At 37.4% G+C, this 18,707-nt stretch overlaps 1 protein-coding gene across 1 annotated transcript in view; it reads right to left on the minus strand.

Annotated features, from left to right (window-relative positions):
• Window positions 1-18,707, minus strand: part of DHX29 (DExH-box helicase 29) — a 48,515-nt gene that overhangs the window by 27,762 nt on the left and 2,046 nt on the right. Inside the window, exons 2-10 of the mRNA XM_055422042.2 lie at window positions 12,765-12,838; window positions 12,241-12,354; window positions 10,253-10,382; window positions 9,394-9,539; window positions 7,506-7,628; window positions 3,703-3,829; window positions 2,836-2,994; window positions 2,023-2,188; window positions 1,637-1,760 (exon numbers count right to left, since the gene is read on the minus strand). Of these exons, the coding sequence (XP_055278017.2) occupies window positions 1,637-1,760; window positions 2,023-2,188; window positions 2,836-2,994; window positions 3,703-3,829; window positions 7,506-7,628; window positions 9,394-9,539; window positions 10,253-10,382; window positions 12,241-12,354; window positions 12,765-12,838 (1,163 nt within the window). The remainder of the gene's footprint in view (window positions 1-1,636; window positions 1,761-2,022; window positions 2,189-2,835; window positions 2,995-3,702; window positions 3,830-7,505; window positions 7,629-9,393; window positions 9,540-10,252; window positions 10,383-12,240; window positions 12,355-12,764; window positions 12,839-18,707) is intronic.

Genomic DNA, 18,707 nt, shown 5'->3' on the forward strand with positions numbered 1-18,707 from the left:
GGCTTCTTAAAATATCTCTTAAACTAGTAGGCTACTACTGTATTTTAATAAAAGATATACAAGCATATCTGGAGTAGGAAACGGCAACCCGCTCCAGTATTTTTGCCTGGAAAATTCCATGGCCAGAGGAGACTAGGGGGCTATATAGTCCATGGGGTCACAAAGAGCTAGACATGACTGAGCACACACATACATGCATGTGATGTAAATTTATAAATAGCATATCATATTTAGGCTTCTGGACTTACTAGCTGTGTGACCTTGGGCAAGAAACTTAACTTCTTGGTGTCTTAGTTTCTAAATTTGTAAAACAGGGCTAATAATTAAACCTCCCTTATAGGCATACTCTGAGGTAAACTTTCAGCTAATCAAACACAGTGCTTATTCTAGAACACAATAAACTATTAAACACATTTATTATTTATTCCTATAGTGGTGCTATTTAAATATGTAGATGATCCACAAAGCATTTCTCAAAGTTCCCTCTGAGATTCCATTTGTATATTACAAGTCAAAGTATTTTACTTTGAACTCCATTGGATGGAATCTGCGTTCAGTTCAGTTCAGTTCAGTTCAGTCGCTCAGTTGTGTCCGACTCTCTGTGACCCCATGAACCACAGCACGCCAGGCCTCCCTGTCCATCACCAACTCCTGGAGTACACTCAAACTCATGTCCACAGAGTCGGTGATGCCATCCAGCCATCTCATTCTCCGTCGTCCCCTTCTCCTCCCACCCCCAACCTTTCCCAGCATCACAGTCTTTTCCAGTGAGTCAACTCGTCGCATGAGGTGGCCAAAGTATTGCAGTTTCAGCTCTAGCATCAGTCCCTCCAATGAACACCCAGGATTGATCTCCTTTAGAATGGACTGGTTGGATCTCCTTGCGTTATCCTGCCTCTATTTTATAAAGAGCCCACAATTATTTTTGTAACACTGACAGTCATTTCCATCAATTAAGCTTATGATACCTTATTTTGAAAAACAAGCGAAATAAAGACATTAAGAACTTTTACTGAGAGAAAATGGAAAAGAACTATTATTTGGAACTCCACTTAATCAGTGTCTAAATTTTCATAGTTCTAATTCCCCAGGAAGAAAGATATACACATTTATTACAAAGAGAAAATGTTGACAGTACTCTCAACCAAAAAGAAAGAGCATAGTGTTCTCTTAAAAGTGCTCTCTTCAGGAATACTTTATTTTCATCATTCCTTAAACTGGAAGCTTTAGTCGATATAACCTAAAAGTGAAAACTGGAACCAATGTCTTGTATTTTAAAGTTGAGAGACAATATAACGTTAAAGGAAAACAATTGTTTAAAAAGTCTCCTTAATTCAATCACTCTAGCACAGTTTTTTAATCTTTAAATCAGTATAGCTTGCAAAGCTGGACCAAATGGTTCAGTGCCTCTGGTCCAAGGAGAGAAAGCTTGAACTATGTTTGGAGATGAGACAAAGTCAAAATCATAAATAAGCAGAAACAAGGATTACTCAGCAGCAGCACTGAGTGAAGAGAAAACTGGCACAAAGGGCCACGATTAAATATTACCTTCCACACGCAGATAGTTTTACGTTGACAAAATATACCCATTACTCCACAAATGAATTTTGAGACACTTGGATCTATAAAAACTTACCTGCCCTTTCACTAAACGATAAAGAGCTAAAGTAGCTCCCAGGTGCTGAGCCTGCATACCGTCCTCTGTTAAGATCGTAGGGCACACGACCAGGACATCATCTTCAGACTTGATTACCCTCACCCTAAAAGAAGCCAAAGATATTTTAAAATAAAATTGATGAAGTAAAAATGGTCAGAATTCCATTAACACTGAACTTCAGTTTACATTATTTAAATTAAATATTCTCACGGAAAACACTATATTAATCCTAGGTAATGATTTATAGGCACTATCAACCCAGAGATGTGGAACCAGCTTCCTGAACATCTACTTAACTCATAGGAAAAAAAAATATTTTCATCTCAGATTTTTCTAAAAGTTCACTCAGTTAACCAAAAACATACCTACATTTCCAGTATCTACCTACTGCAACTTTTTCAAAGGAAGGATTTGGACTCTTGGGAAGATTCTTCCTGACCCAATCGATCAGAAATTGTTTGGGAGATTTTCCAGTCCAGCTTCGAGCAGTATAGTCAAAATTTCTTACATCATGAGGTTCTTTCTTTTTCTCTGAAATGACAAAGACTGGTTCTTTAAAAATGCTTATGTAGTAACACAGAATATCTTTTGAAGGATTAAAGTTCTCTCACTTTTTGGAACAGATTTTTTTTGAAGAGAATAGGTTAGAAAAGGACAGATAGACCTGATTCGAGCCTCTAAGCAAGGGAAAGGTTGGCCAAAAAGGGGATAATAGGATGAGCAAAGTCATGGAGCCATGAAACAATATATGTTTTAAGAATGATGCAGCTGGAGTACATAGCTGGGAGAATAAGGGGAAAGGCAGACTGTGGCAGAATACAAAGGTCCGTCAATGCCATAATACTGCCCTCGTCAGTCACCTAAACCCCGGCGAGAACATTCTCCTGAACTTGCGAACTTGTTAACTGATTAAAATTTTTAACCAGAAACTCATATTTTGATCTGTGTTACAGAAAGAGAATTCTGGCAGGAGTCTGAACTGGAGAGAGATGAGGCTGAAGCCAGATGTTGGTAATCACAAAATGGTAAACAAATAATTATAATGATTACTTTTCCAAGACAGTGTGTGAAAGTGTAACTTTACTGCCATCTTTTGTAGTTTGACAATTTCTCAATTATATAGTCCTTGATGTTTTACTATTTACAAATTATACGCTGGAACACTGCCTTCATTTTACCTTTTACTTCTTCAGGAGCAGCTGTAGACTTTTCAAATAAATTAAAGTTCAAAGCACTTTCTCCTTCTGTGACTACAGGAGGCTTCTTTCTTTCATTCTGTTGGTGTGAAATCTTTATGGCTGGATTGAATACTGGATGATCTTCTAAAGTTTCCATTTCTACCAAAAAAAAAAAATGATGCTTATTTATTTTGTTTTTATTCGTATTTGTTTTTCATGCCTCTTTACTCTGCAATTTTTTTTTTAAAAAAACATTGCTTCTTTTTCCTTCCTACTAGGAATATGTGCTAAAAGTTCAAGGCAATTTATTTTCACATTATATACTAAAATTTTTAGAACAAATCACTTAACAGATGTAGAAGGCCAGGAAAAACACCTTCACTAAAAATAAATTCTCATGGAATTATATTCACCTCTCCTTCTTGAGTGGAGATAGTGTTTTATGGTGTACACTTCAGGTTAACTAACTATGGCTGCAGGCCAAATCTAGCCCCGCTACCTATTTCCATATGGTCTGTGAGCTAAGGATGATTTTTACATCTTTAACTGGTTGGAAAAGATAAAAGGAAGAAATATTTGGTGCCATGTGAAAATTATATGAAATTTCAGCATCCATAAAGTTTTGTGAGAACATAACCATTTGCTTATGTCTTGTATATGGCTGCTTTTATGCTGTGGCAGAAGAGCTGAGTAATCATAACAACCTGTAAAACTTAAATATTTATTATTTGGCTTGTTGCAAAAGCTTGCCAACCCCAAGTGTAAACTGTTAGGAAAGAGAAGACATACAAAAAAGAGGCAACCTCCATGCCAGGAAAGCCAATAAAGAAGACATATTAATACATCTAAGAATTTTAAAGCGTTTACCTCTTTGAAATTTCCTTATTTTCTCTTGAGCCTCTTTTTGGCCGGGCTTGTTCTTTTCTAGTTTAAAGGTAGCTGCTTGCTCCTTTGCGTCCAGAAGTTTAGCTGCAAGGTGCAAGTACCTTTCATTCTGTTGTTCCAAATAAGATGATGACAAAGAAACAAAGAGCAAGATTAGTTTATCTATTGTCAATGTATTATATCAAAACCTGTGATCTTTTGATCTTATTCTTTGGTCTAACAAATATTTTAGCAATTTTTCATAGAGAAATAATACAAATGTTCACTGCAGTACTGACTGAAAAGGAAAACTGGAAATCAAGTGTGGTATGCCCTACAGAGAAAACTAGTCATTTGCGGGGGGGAGGTCAAGAAGCAATAGAATGAGGGTAATGCAAAGAACTGACTCACTAGAAAAGACCCTGATGCTGGGAAAGATTGAAGGTGGGAGAAGGGGACGACAGAGGATGAGATGGTTGGATGGCATCACTGACTCGATGGATATGACAGAGGATGAGATGGTTGGATGGCGTCACTGACTCAATGGACATGAGTTTGAGTAAGCTTCGGGAGTTGGTGATGGACAGGGAAGCCTGGTGTGCTGCAATCCACAGGGTCACAAAGAGTTGGACATGACTGAGCGACCGAACTAAACTGAATCCACATGGAGAAACTTACTTGACATGTTAAATAAAATAAGCAAACTATGGAATAAAATGTAAGTATGAGCTCATTTCTGTAAAAAGTTCCTTTTGCACATTTTATAAATATATGGATTTAAAGGACTGCATATGCAATAGCATAAGACATTTGCAGCCAAAAACCAAAACATAAAATAGAAGCAACCTTGTAACAAATTCAATAAAGACTTTATATAAAAAACAAAAATACACTTTTCTGAAAGCTACCTTCCTATAATCTCCATCTTATGGAAGATAGTCAGGGACATTACAAAAAAAAAAAAGCCCTCTGGAGAAATTGTGTATTATAAAATTTAACTCTGCTGAGCAAAAACCAGGCAGAGAGCTAAACTCAAATTACTGGTTTTTCCTTTAGGTTAGGTTAATAAGAGATGGGAAGCATCAAAGCACTGGGTAGAGAAGAGGGCATTAGCAGTGCTGCGAGGAGACGCAACCACTGAGACGAGGGGAAAAGAGACAACTAAGGAAGCACAATTCTGGGACCATTCTGTGTAGAAGCAGACAGCAATGGAGTGCCCCTCAATTTCACCCAAACCACACTCATTCTTTCAATCTTTCCTATCTGTGGCACTGATACCACCATCCCTCCGCCTACGAATCTCTTGCAGTCTTTGGCTTAATTTATGTTCAGTAAATCAGCAATTTCTATTGATTCTTCCTTTAAATGTTTCTCTTCTAAGTTCCAATTTGGGGACCTCCCTGGTTGTCCAGGGGCTTCCCTGGTAGCTCAGTTGGTAAAGAATCTGCCAGCTAATCAGGAAACCCCGGTTCAATTTCTGGCTTGGGAAGATCCCCTAGAGAAGAAATAAGCTACCCACTCCAGTATTCTTGGGCTTCCCTGGTGGCTCAGATGTTGAAGAATCCACCTGCAATGCAGGATGGTTCGACCCCTGGCTTGGGAAGATCCCCATGGCAACCCACTCCATATTCTTGCCTGGAGAATTCCATGAACAGAGGAGCCTGGCAGGCTACACTCCATGGTGTCGCAGAGTCGGACATGACTGAGCACCTTTCACTTCACTGGTTGTCCAGAGGCTAGGACTCAGCACTTCTACAGCAGGACCCGGGCCCAGGTTCAACCCTGGCCAGGGAAGTGCTGCATGCTGTGCAGTGTGCTCCCACCTCTCCCGCAAAAAACTACACAAGTTCCAACTTGGGACTTTATTAGTTCACACCTGAGCAAGCGCAAGAGTTACCAAATGGCCTCTCTACCCTTTGCAAAGCACATTCAGTTCAGTTCAGTTCAGTTGCTCAGTTGTGTCCGACTCTTTGCGACCCCATGAATCACAGCAAAGCACATTAATCCCTACTAAATTTGACCTAAAATGTCAAATTCTTGTGGGTTACCTGCCTCCACACAGTGAGCAAGCCTTCATAATCAATAGAGAAAGTTCTTAAATTCATTTTCTGGGCATCAAAATTTTCTAGTCTCAGTTGAACTCACCTGTTTACTCCTATCTGCTAGTACTCACACATTTTATCCTGATTACGGTTTAATATGCAAAAGGCTCTTTGCACAATTCCACTTCTGTACCCTTATTCACACTATTTCACCCATCTGGGCCATTTTCCCATTCTTTGTTGCCTATACATACTTCATGCATCTTTCAAATCCCACTTCTTTTCAGTAAGACTGACCAAATGCTCCAATCAGAAGAGACTTCTTTTTCTGAACCTCAAAATAATGTGTACTATCATAAATTGTTTTTGTTACTTTAATACAAGCACATGCTTAAAACAAAACCTCAGAGGATACAGAAGAGTATAACCCACCCTACTAACCCCAGCCCTATTCACTAGTAATAGCTTCTTGTGTATTTCTCCAGATGTCTCCTTTGCATACAAAAGGATGCAAATACATGTGTGTGTGAGTGTGTGCGTGTATTCTTTTACTCAAAAGAGTTCATTATACTACATATGTTGTTGTACAACTTCCTTTTTACCATTCGAAATCAACTTTATAAAGGTATGATTCACTTATAACAAAACATACCCATTTTAAGTGAATAAGTGAATGTGTTTGATAAATGTATACATCCACATAACCAACATCATAAAGACATAAATCACTGTCATCATCCCCAAAAGTTTCCCCATCATGCCTAACAGTCAATCTCCTTCCTCCATCCGTGGACTCAGACAACCACTGATCTGGTTTCCCTCACTAGAGATTGATTTTGCATAGATGACTTTTCTAGAATTTAATATAATGAAATTGTTCAGCATGTACTTATTTGTGCCTTTCATTCTTATATAATGATTTTGAAAGCTGCTTACAGTGTTCAGATGTTATTAATAAAACTGCTATGAATATTTGTGTACAAGCTTTTTTTTGTTGACATTTTCATTTTTATCGAGTAAATACCTAGGAATGAAATTGTTAGGTCATATGGTAAGTGTATGTCTAATTTCATAAGAAAGTGACAATTTTCCAAAGTAGTTGTACTCCTACAATCAGTGTAGGAGTGTTCAGTTGCTTCATATCCTCCCAACACTTGGTATTACTGATCTTTTAATTTTAGCCATTTTGATAGATATATAGTAGTATTTCATTGCAGTTTTCATTTTTCCCACAACTAGCCATGCTGAAGTTATTTTTACATGTTTATTGGCCATCCAAATACCTGCTTTTGCAAAATGCCTGTTGTCCTTTTAAAACTTCTTTATAAATTCTAGATAGAAGTCTTTAATCAGATATATGTATTGTTATTTTCTTCCTACAACTTGATTTTTTCACTTAATATTTTTAGTTTACCTTATGATGTAGGTTTTCTTTGTCCAGGCAAAGACTTTCCTTTATAAAATAATGTGCTTTTTAAATTATCCAAATAATTTAGCATACTCTTAACACTTAATCATTTAAAAATATTTGGTGACTGTCTCTTTAGACATGGGAGTGATGTAATAACATTTATTGAACAGTTATTTTGTGTCATGCTTTTCCCTAAGTGTTGTTTTATTTAACTCTCACATAAACCCCTAGAGATAACTATTAATATTGATAACTATTTCTTCAATTTACAAATGAGGAAACTAAGTCTTAGTAAACTTAAAATATTTTGCGAGGAATATCCAACTAGAAGATCAACACAAATTTCTACTCACAGGGTCAAATTTTTCCTCTTCTAAACTTTTAGAAGTCTCACTCTTTTCTTCGTTTTGTTGTTCAGCATATCGCAAAATCCATTCTTTCATATTTACTTCCAAATTTTTTTCATCGTTTTTTGGCTAGGAAAAAAAACAACAAATATCTGAAAAATCAAAATTAGAAGAAGATGTCGAACCTATCATGAAGTGTCACTGCTTTTATAATTTCTTTACACTCAGAAACAGTACACACATAAGCCTCAAAAATCATAGTGAAGGACAAATGAGTGGAACTCAACATTACTTTGGTAAGTCTAAACTTACATAGTTCAAAGAATCCATTTACATAAAGAGGCAAAAAATTGAAAGAACTGTGGAAAACCTGTTATTCCTTAAAAACCGGTTTTGTGCAGATGCTGTTTCCACAGATTTTTATTTATTTTTAAGCTTTACCGAAGTCTGATACATTAACAATTGTACATACTATTGTGATTTTAACTGAACTGAACTGATATATATATATATATATATATATATACTCATCATTTTGATGAGTTTGGACATATGCTTATATCATGGATGCTGAAGCTGAAGCTCCAATACTTTGGCCACCTGATGTGAAGAACTGACTCATTGGAAAAGACCCTAATGCTGGGAAAGACTGAGGGCAGGAGGAGAAGGGGATGACAGAAGATGAGATGGTTGGATGGCATCACTGACTTGATGGACATGAGTTTGCGCAAGCTCTGGAAGTTGGTGATGGACAAGGAAGCCTGGTGTGCTGCAGTCCATGGGGTCACAAAGAGTTAGACACGACTGAGCGACTGAACTGACTGATATACCCATGACAGCATTACTACAACCAAGGTACTAAATGTAACTGTTACCTTCAAAAATTCTTGAGTGTTCCTTTGTGTGTGTGTGTGTGTGTGTGTATTGCTGTGGGGAGAGGGGTGGTTGTGGTAAGAAAGCTATCCTCTTAACATATTTTGAAGTACACAATACTGTTCTGTTGACTATAGGCACTATGTTGAACAGCAGATATCTAGAATTTATTGATGTTGCCTAACTGAAATTTTATTACCATTAAGCACATTTCCCCATTTGCCCCTTCTCCCTTTAGCCCCTGGCAACTACCATTCTGTTTCTATGAACATGACTATTTAAGTTACTTCATATAAGTGACATCATGCACTATTTATCTTTCTGTGACTGGCTTATTTAACTTAGCATAATGTCCTCTAGGTTCACCCATGTTCATAGATGTTTTATGATATTCAAAGTATTTGTGTGTAATGCCCTAAGGAAGTACACCTTCCAGTATTAATGCCTTTCTGTAACCCGCTTCCACAAAGATTGGAATTGGCCACATGACTTGCTTCAGCCAATGCGACATTAGCAAGAGTGATAAAAGCAGAGGCTTGATAAAAATTTGTACACTGGTGCTTACTATCTTGAGATACTTGCTCTTGGAAGCCAGATGTCAAGTAAGAAGTCTGACTATTCTAATATCAAAATGTAAGAGGAAACCTAAGCTAATCATGTGGAGAGAAAGATGCCTTGCTAGCAAGATCCCAGCTGAGGCTCTAGTCATGTGAGTAAATAAACCATTTTGGATGTTCAAGCGCCTGAGGAGATACCTCTTGGATCAGACAAACTGCCTAGCTGAGCCCAGTCCAAACTGCAAAATCATAAGGAATAAAACGTTAGTTTAAGTCACTCCATTTTCGGGTGGTTTGTTATGTAGCAATAGATAACTGAAATGACAATGCTAATAGGTTTGGAAAACCCATTAGACATTTTCAGTGAGTAAAAACATAACTGCAACCTAATACCTATACTCTTACGAACTGTTATACATGTTTCACTCTGATTTTACACTTTAAATGTTGAATTCTTAAATTACCTTGATCTTAGGATCTTCTTCCTGCTTTTTGGTTTTAGGTTGCAATGGAGGTGAAATAGTGGCTTGTGTTTGAGGATACTGGAATTTTGGCCTACTTTTAGGTTGTTGCTCTTCAAATTCCTGACTGAATCCTTCAGGAAGCGCATCTTAAAAGGAATTGGAATAAAAATAATGTACATGATACAGAAAACATACAAATATTTATTAAACACATGCATAAAACCTGTCTAGACAAAGAGCACTTCTTTCTCCTACTGCTCATCTCCTAGGAATAGAAATCCTATAACCTAAGTTGTTTTATTATCAAACTAGTGGGAACACTCTCTAGACAATAACCAGCCCACCTCGATTTGGCCATTTCACCCTCAAAGTGCTAGACGCCTAAATTTTCATAGGAAAATCTTAACTCTCCCCTCCTCCTTGGTTGCATGTGGTAGTAGCCTTAATCAGTCATAGAAGCAATTTACATTCCAGGATCTTGCCAAAGATTACAGCCTGAACCATCTGCTTAATTAAATATTATTTACCCAAAGCAAGACAGCCCTAATTTCTAAACCAAAACCAGGTACACAGCCTGACAGCTTATAGACAGTTGAGAATATGCTGTATTATGTTCATTGTAAAATGGCCATTAACAACTGAAAGCAATACACACAAAAATAATTTTTACTTGCACAGATTATAATCTTTAAGAAGAATATACCAAAAAGACCACAAAAGGGTAAGAATATTTTAAAAATAATTATAACACAGTGAAAAATAATTTAAGTGCAAACCAAAGCTTGCTACAAATTTCATAAACACAAATTATTTCAAAAGGTTTTATAAACTGAAAGACTGTTATGACAATACTGCTTACCATCTGAAAGGTTTAAACAGAGCCAATCCAAGGCAGAATGAAGATCACCGCCATGTAAGAGTGTGTTAGTCATGGCATCTTCAATGTCCTTAGTTTTAAACGAAAATGCTTGTAAAGCCATGTATAAATCCTATGGAGGGGAAATGTAAAAAAGCCATTCTGTCAATTTTCTGTTTTTTCATTACTAAATGTATTCTCCCATTCATTTTAAAACAGAAATTCTGACACAAATTATAACTTCAAAAGTATCTTTTTCTCTTTTTTTCCAGTTTGAAGTATTATTTGCGAACTAGAGAATTTGAGAACTACAGAAAAATAAAAAAGGACCAGGAGAAATTGCTCATATTCTCACTATACAAAGATACTGTTTGCAACACAATGTAGGTCCTTCAGTCATTTTTCTGTGATTTTTTTAAAAACAAATTTTACTTAACATTATAACTAAGTATCTTCCCAATTATAAATCGTTCATCACTTGTAATAGTTACAGAATATTCCACTGGATAGATAAAATCTAACTATACATTTTCCTATTGGTGCTCACTTGGAATGTTTTCTTTTTCTTAAATCATAAGCAGTGCTTCAATGAACATGTTCATATAAAAAGTAAAGCTTTTTAATGTACTTTCTAAAACATCTTTAGATCTGGGCAAGACTGGGTTGAAATTCAGACTCTTTTTACTTTGAAAGTGAAAAGTGAAAAGCTCAGTCATGTCTGACTCTTTTTGACCCCATGGATTGTAGCCCATGGAATTTTCCAGTCAAGAGTACTGCAGTGACTTGCCATTTCCTTCTCCAGGGATCAAAACTGGGTCTCCCTCATTGCAGGCAGAGGCTTTACTTCTGAGCCACCAGGGAAGCCCTTTTTACTTTGCTATTTAGTAATTAACAACCTCAGGCTATAATCTAAGCCTCAATTTCTTCATTTGAAAAATGGGGCAAACCCTAACCTTCCAGCATTGGTGTGTCAGAGAAGATGTAAGCAAAGTGCTCACTAAAATCCAACATAATTTGGGGGATGTAATTTAATTTTCATATCACTATTTTAATGTGTACACTCACATTTGGCACAACTGCTTCCTCATTTTTGCAGATGGAACTAATCTACATGAAATTTCAATGGAAGTTGGAAAAGTCATTTTATCTCACATGTGGAGCTGTCTTAAAAATGCTCCACTGGAGAAAAGGGAACACTCTTGCATTGCTGGTGGGAATGTAAACTGATACAGCCACTACGGAAGATGGTATGGAGACTCCTTAAAAAGCTAGGAATAAAACCACCATATGACACAGCAATCCCACTCCTAGGTATATACTCTGAGGAAAGCAAAACTGAAAAAGACACATGTATCCTAATGTTCACTGCAGCACTATTTACAATAGCTAGAACAGGGAAACGACCTAGATGTCCATTGACAGATGAATGGATAAAGAAGCTGTTACATATATACAATGGAATGCTACTCAGTCATAAAAGGAATGTATTTGAATCTGTTCTAATGAGGTGGATGAAACTAGAGCCCATTACACAGAGTGAAGTAGGTCAGAAAGAGAAATATAAACATTGTTACTGACACATATATATGGAATCTGAAGAGATGCACTGATGAATTTATCTTCAGGGCAGCAAAGGAGAAACATAGAGAACAGAATATGGACATGGTGGGAGGAGAGGAGGGAGAAGGGGCGATGTATGGAGAGACTAACACAGAAAGTTACAATCCAGTGTAACAGATAGCCAGTGGGGATTTGCTGCATGACTCAGGGACCTCAAACAGGGGCTCTGCAACAGGCTGAAGGGTGGGGTGGGGAGGGAGATGGGAGGGGGGTCTGGGAGAGAGGGGACATGGGTGTACCTATGGCTGATTCTTGTTGATGTAGGACAGAAAACCACAAAATTCTGTAAAGCAATTATCCTTCAATTAAAAAAAATTATTTTTTAATGCTCCACTAAAAATAAGTAACTTTAAAAAAAGTTTGCAAAATACCTGTAATTTTTTGGCAGTAAGTCTTCCAGAAATCACTCCCTTGTCATTATTTTGCTTTTTATGTTCATTTATCACTCCAATAATTTTTTGCTCTAGTTTGTTATTAATTACCACCTATTGAGATCAAAAAGATCATATCAATTAGAAGATAAATTACTAAATAACATTTAACAATTAAACAATTAGAAGGAATCAAGTTTTCTATATCCCTACCAACCAAGCTCAGAATTTCAACTGAAATCAGATACAGCGATTATGCTGGACTACCATTCATTGGATCACATTCCTATCACATATTTAAGAAAACTGAGGTATGGTAAAAACAACAATATCTGGCAAGACAAAAATCCTTTTACAAAGCCTCTTGAAGCCATGTATCTCATGACATTGTCCTTGGACCACCCTTATGTTGCCACTACAAAGACAGATTCCTAAGCCTTATTAAACATACTGAATCTGAATCCTTGGGGAAGGAACCCAGAAATGTAACATTTCTTGGAATGACTCAAAACGTGGGTACTCACTTTCAAAATAGATTTATCCAGATTCGCAGGACCACCAGAATCATTTGCAGAATTAAAACTGTAAATTTTCGGACCTATACATAACAGACAATAAATAGTCAAGATAATTTAATGATCAATATCCATTACACTATTTTAATTTTTGTCTTAAGATCACTAAATATTAAATATTTGATCTCAACTCTTTCTTTTCCACTTTATCAAATAACCCAATCCAGAAGTCAGCAATACTGCTCAATTTTCAAAAACATTTTACTGTTTAGCGTTCTCCTGGTTAACTAATTTCTCACAGAGGGCAAATGCTTCAGCACTTAACTGAAGGACGACCTCTTAGAGGATATTTGATTCCTGGAAGAGAAGATGGGTAACTCTGAAGAGAAAAAGGAAGTGGGAGCACCTATCATGTCTCCTGCTGAGTACAAGGTTGCTGTATTAGTGTCCAAGGCTGCTGAAACAAATTATCATAGACCTGGTGGCTGAATATACAGAAACATTCTCTCACAATTCTGAAGGCTAGAAATCCAAAATCAAGGCATCAGTAGGACCAGACTTCATCTGATAGCTCTAGGTTAACTCTTTTCTTGCTTCTTCTGGCGATCCCAGGTGTTTCCTGGCTTGTCTGTCTTGCTCCTAAAATGGGCCTTCACATGGCCTTATTCCTTTTGTGTGTATCCTTTCTCTGGACCCTACTCACTGGGCTTAGGGCTCTCCCCAAATCCAGGATGACTTCTTCTCGAGATCCTTAGCCAATTACATCTGCAATGATCTTTTTTCCAAAAAAGATCACATTCTGAGGTTACAGGTAGACGTGAACGTTTGGGTGAACACTACTGAATCCACTATAGTTGTCAAGTCTGTTCCAGTCAATAGAAATACTATATGTTATCAGTCTTCTAACAATGACTAACAAGGAAGGAATAAATTTTATTTTCAAACTTTGGTCTCATGATCTCCTTCTCTCTTAAAAATTACTGAAGATCCCAAGTACTTTTTATTTATGTGGGTTATAATAGTGATATTTATCACATATTGATAAAAGAGAAAATTTTAAAAACATTAATTCATTAAAAATAAATTTTACTATGTGTTAAAATAAGTATTACTTTTACGAAAAGTTTTTTTACTAGATAAAATAACTGTTTTCTACTTGTGCAAATCTCTTAATGTCTAGCTTCTGCATTTAATCTTCTATAACATCACACATCAAGTAGTCACTGTACACTAGTGAGAAAATATACATGAAAATGACAAATAACATTTTAGATTATGAATATAGTTTGATCTCATTAAACCTTGGCTAGAAAGGTCTCAGGATCCCCTGAGCACACTTTTGAGAACCACAGCTATATAAAAATAATCCTAGAATTGTACAAAACCTAGTTACTCTGCTTTTATAAATCTTAAAACAAGAATTTTTTTTCACTTAGAGAAACCTAACATTAAAGAGTTGCTTGTTATAATTTTAAATTCAAGGATCTTAGTCTCTGTAGACTTACATCAGGTTGTTCATTTTAAGAATAGTAAGAATAGAAAAGAAAGATAAGATAGTAAGAATTCTGGTACAGTATGGTTTTCCTCATCTTTTAGTCTCAGACTTTACCTTAATCCTAGTAACCCTGTTCATAAACTAATGTCAATGGTCATAGAGTACATGCTGCTGCTGCTAAGTCGCTTCAGTCATGTCCGACTCTGTGCGACCGCATAGACGGCAGCCACTAGGCTCCACCGTCCCTGGGATTCTCTAGGCAAGAACACTGGAGTGGGTTGCCATTTCCTTCTCCAATGCATGAAAGTGAAAAGTGAAAGTGAAGTCGCTCAGTCGTGTCCGACTCTTACCGACCCCATGGACTACAGCCTACCAGGCTTCTCCATCCATGGGATTTTCCAGGCAAGAGTACTGGAGTGGGGTGCCATTGCCTTCTCCAATAGAGTACATATCAGCAGTCTTTAATAATTTCTGGGGGTCTTACCAGTTGCAGTAAATTCATTCACAAATTTAGCATACTAATCAGTCCCTAAACCCATGCAGAGGCAATCCCCCCGGCCCCCCACCCCCCACACACCCAACCATTAACCTTTTCTACAGATGGATGTTTCATTACCAAGAGAATACTGAGAAACAGTTCAAGGTTGACATGTTACTGTCAGAGGTAAGATTGTAAATTCCTTTAGTTACTTTTGCTTTACTTTCTTTCTTGTTTTGGCAGTGCCACACCACTTGCAGGATCTTAGTTCCCTAACCAGTAATTGAACTTAGCAGTGAAAATGCCAAGTTCTATTCACTGAACCATCAGGAGATTCTGGATTGGTTTTGTTTTTTAGCGAATTGAAGATTGCAGTCAGTTCTCATTTGTCTCCTCCAATCACTGCACCTAAAACATCCAATCATATCATTTGCTTGAGGTGTGTTTACACTGCAAACTTCCAGAGGGCAAACAAAAGAAGATCTAAGTCCCCAGAACATCAAGAGGGGAATGAATATTCACACTGCTGCCCTGAAAATGGTTTGCTTTCATTTTAATCAATACTCTGAGAAACTGAAATAATAATGAGATCATGCCAAGGATATTACCAATTAAATCAAGTTAACCAGTAAGGCCCTTTCATTTTCAAATTTTTCCTAAAACATGCTAACACATGTTTTTTAATCAATACAAATAAAAAACTCCAAAATTTGAGATGTATTTTAAAACAATCTGAAAGAAGTCCTTCTAAAATGTATTTACACTTCCTCCCATAATAATACAATAAGCAAAATTCAAAGCATTTCATAATGTAATATTTATTATGAATATCATTGTGCCAAGAGGCTTGCAGAACCTACCTAATTCTCTGAGACTCTTTTAATTTGGTCTCCTCTCCTATCAGCCAGCGAACTTTCAGAATGGAAACCTAACAGCTCCCCAGTCCCAAATTCTAATATTACCGAGGAAAGAGAGATGGCACCAGAAGAAAATAGATACCAAAACTTGGACATGAGTAACCCTATTTTCAAATACAATCCTAAGTCAACAGGCCATGGAATAAAAATGGTCCCCATTCTTTTGCCAAGTAACCTGCATAAGATGTATGACAGTTACCTATTTTTGCTGTTTAGAAACCCTTCTCCACGTTTTGGTTTGTTTCAGAAGAAGGGAGTTACTGGAAATTTGACTGGAAATAAGGAAGTTAGTGTGCAGTACGTATCTTCAAGGCAAATGCACTAAGGATTTCAATTTATAATGACTATACATGGAATTGGTGATGGACAGGGAGGCCTGGCATGCTGTGATTCATGGGGTCGCAAAGAGTCGGACACGACTGAGCGACTGAACTGAACTGAACTGATACATGGACAATGGAACTTATGTAACTGGCTCTCAGAAATACTTATTAAAGCTGAAGCACAGAAAAACTAAGGAATTTCCTCAAGACGATTCAGTGAGGAAGAAGAGGCATCAGCCAGAATCAGCTTCCTGTTGCCCAATACTCTTAGAATATATTCCTTTTACACAGGACTGCATTTTACAGCTTACAGGGATTGTAACCATCTGCTATCACTGAGACAGTCACTGTGAGACGCTAATGCTGGAGACAGGTGGCTTGAGGCACTCTGGCTCCCTTCTGACCAACAGCATACACCTGCAAGAGCATCCAACTCAGCCAAGAGTCCAGTCAGTAATAAGGTCCAGTCTTGTTCTCACAGTGCTATTCTGATGAAATAATTAAGCAACAAATTATCCAAGTAAGCTATAAACGGGAACTACAGAGTATCTCGGAGAAGGCAATGGCAACCCACTCTAGTACTCTTGCCTGGAAAATCCCATGGACGGAGGAGCCTGGTAGGCTGCAGTCCATGGGGTCGCGACGAGTCAGACACGACTGAGCAGCTTCACTTTCACTTTTCCCTTTCATGCCTTGGAGAAGGAAATGGCAACCCACTCCAGTGTTCTTGGCTGCAGAATCCCAGGGATGGCGGAGCCTGTTGGCTGCCATCTATGGGGTTGCAGAGTCGGACACAACTGAAGCGACTGAGCAGCAGCAGCAGTAGCAGCACAGAGTATCTGGAGCACAAATGAGAACTAGCTGACATAATCGAAGCAGTCAGGGTGTCTGAGGAAGTCCACAGTGCCACAACTGCCTGAATTATCCTAGCTAAGGTCTCTTCCCCATTTAACAGCAACACCAGTCCTCACTTTCTCACCCCACCCACACAGACTTTGTCTTCCTGCTTCAAGTTCCCACCTTAGGGCCTTCACCTTTGTTCCTTAAGCCTCACTTTTTCTCCAGATGTAATAGCTGGTTGCTACGAATCATCTCAGCAGGTTCCTCAGAAAAGCCATCTCTAAGTCAAAACAGACCCCACCACTGATTTATTCTTTACCAAGACGTTGTTTTCTTTGATGGCCCTTTTTCTGTTTTGGTGACCCTAAAAAAATTTATAATGGCTTTCATGAATTTATTCAAGACATCAGTCCCCTTGTCTTATTTCCCTCTTAAGATTTTAAGTCTCAACTAGGTTTAATAATTTTCATAAACACAAGCCTTAGGTTTCTAAGTAGCCTCCACCAACCTTCAATAATATAAGCAGTAATTTTAGTCTGTTCTGTTCTTCTGGTATCCTCTGTACCTCAAATCTTGCCTGGCACATAGCAGCTCTTCAAGAATTATTTGATGAACAAAAGAAATGAAAAAACAGAAGTGGAAGAACACCCAGAACTGTGCCAAGAACTATTCTGTAGCACGAGTCAATCTCTACCTGTAGATGAGAGTTCAATTTTGAGGACATATGCTATGTACAATTCTTCAAATTGTTTGAAAAGACAGAGAGAGATGGAAGGAGTAAAATACTAACATTTACATTAGGAACAAAAAGAAGTTTAGAGATCATTCTTTCTGTGTATTTTTTCACTTTTTCTTCCAAGTAAACCTATTATATATAATATAAAAATATCCAAACAGAAAAAAGAAAACAAACAAAATCATGTGGCAATCACATTGCAACATTTTATCTGCTATATATACAGATATTGATTTATGGTTACATAAAATTCTCTACAAATCTGGTAGATAACCTCTCATCTTCTCTCGATTTCTTGGTCTTAATAATTTCTCTGATTTTTCCTTGTTACTTATCCAAGAAATTTTTTGGATGACTATATTCAGAACATTTGAGTAGAGATTAAGGGATATTAATACATATCCACGAAACTATTCTTACCTCCTATAATTTTGTAGGGACAGATAAAATATGAAATTCCTCAGATCTAAATATCAAAAAGAATGATTCAAACAACAATGACACATGAGCTGTGGAGATAGGAAGAATTTAAAAAGTAGTTGATATCTGAGATGGGTATTACAGGATTCTGGTAGATAGTGTTAGGGATAGATGCCATTCCATAAGAGAAAATGGCAAGAATACACACAAGGAGGCAGAAAGCCAACAGCTGAATTTGGGGCAATGAAAACACAGAAAGTGCTATAGGTGAATACCAGAATTAGTTTCCCTGGTGGCTCAGTAGTAAAGAATCTGGTTGCAAAGCAGGAAATGCAGAAGACCTGGGTTCAATCCCTGGGTTGGGAAGACCTCCTGGAGGAGGAAATGGCAACCCACTCCAGTATTCTTGCCTGAAAAATGACATGGGCAGAGAAGCCTGGTGGGCTATAGTCCATAGGCTCACAAAGAGTTGGACATGACAAAGCATACACACACAATACAGGAACTAGTAAAAAGGCTAGAAAGGGTGGTCTTAGATACAAGCTGAATGGTTGGTACTTGATCACAATGTCAGTAAAAATGTTGTAGAAAAAACTGGGAAGTGATATGACCAAAGCAGTGATTCTGAAGATCAATCCAATACTTTATGCAGGGCAGAAAGAACACAGCTAGAGAGATCCATTAGAAGGCTGTGCTCATACTCCAGAAATTCATGAGTGCCTAACATGAGGTGCGAATAGTAT

Source organism: Moschus berezovskii, chromosome 18, assembly GCF_049115385.1.
Source record: "Moschus berezovskii isolate FMDL1 chromosome 18, NW_MosBer_1.0, whole genome shotgun sequence".
Classification (NCBI taxonomy): domain Eukaryota; kingdom Metazoa; phylum Chordata; class Mammalia; order Artiodactyla; family Moschidae; genus Moschus; species Moschus berezovskii.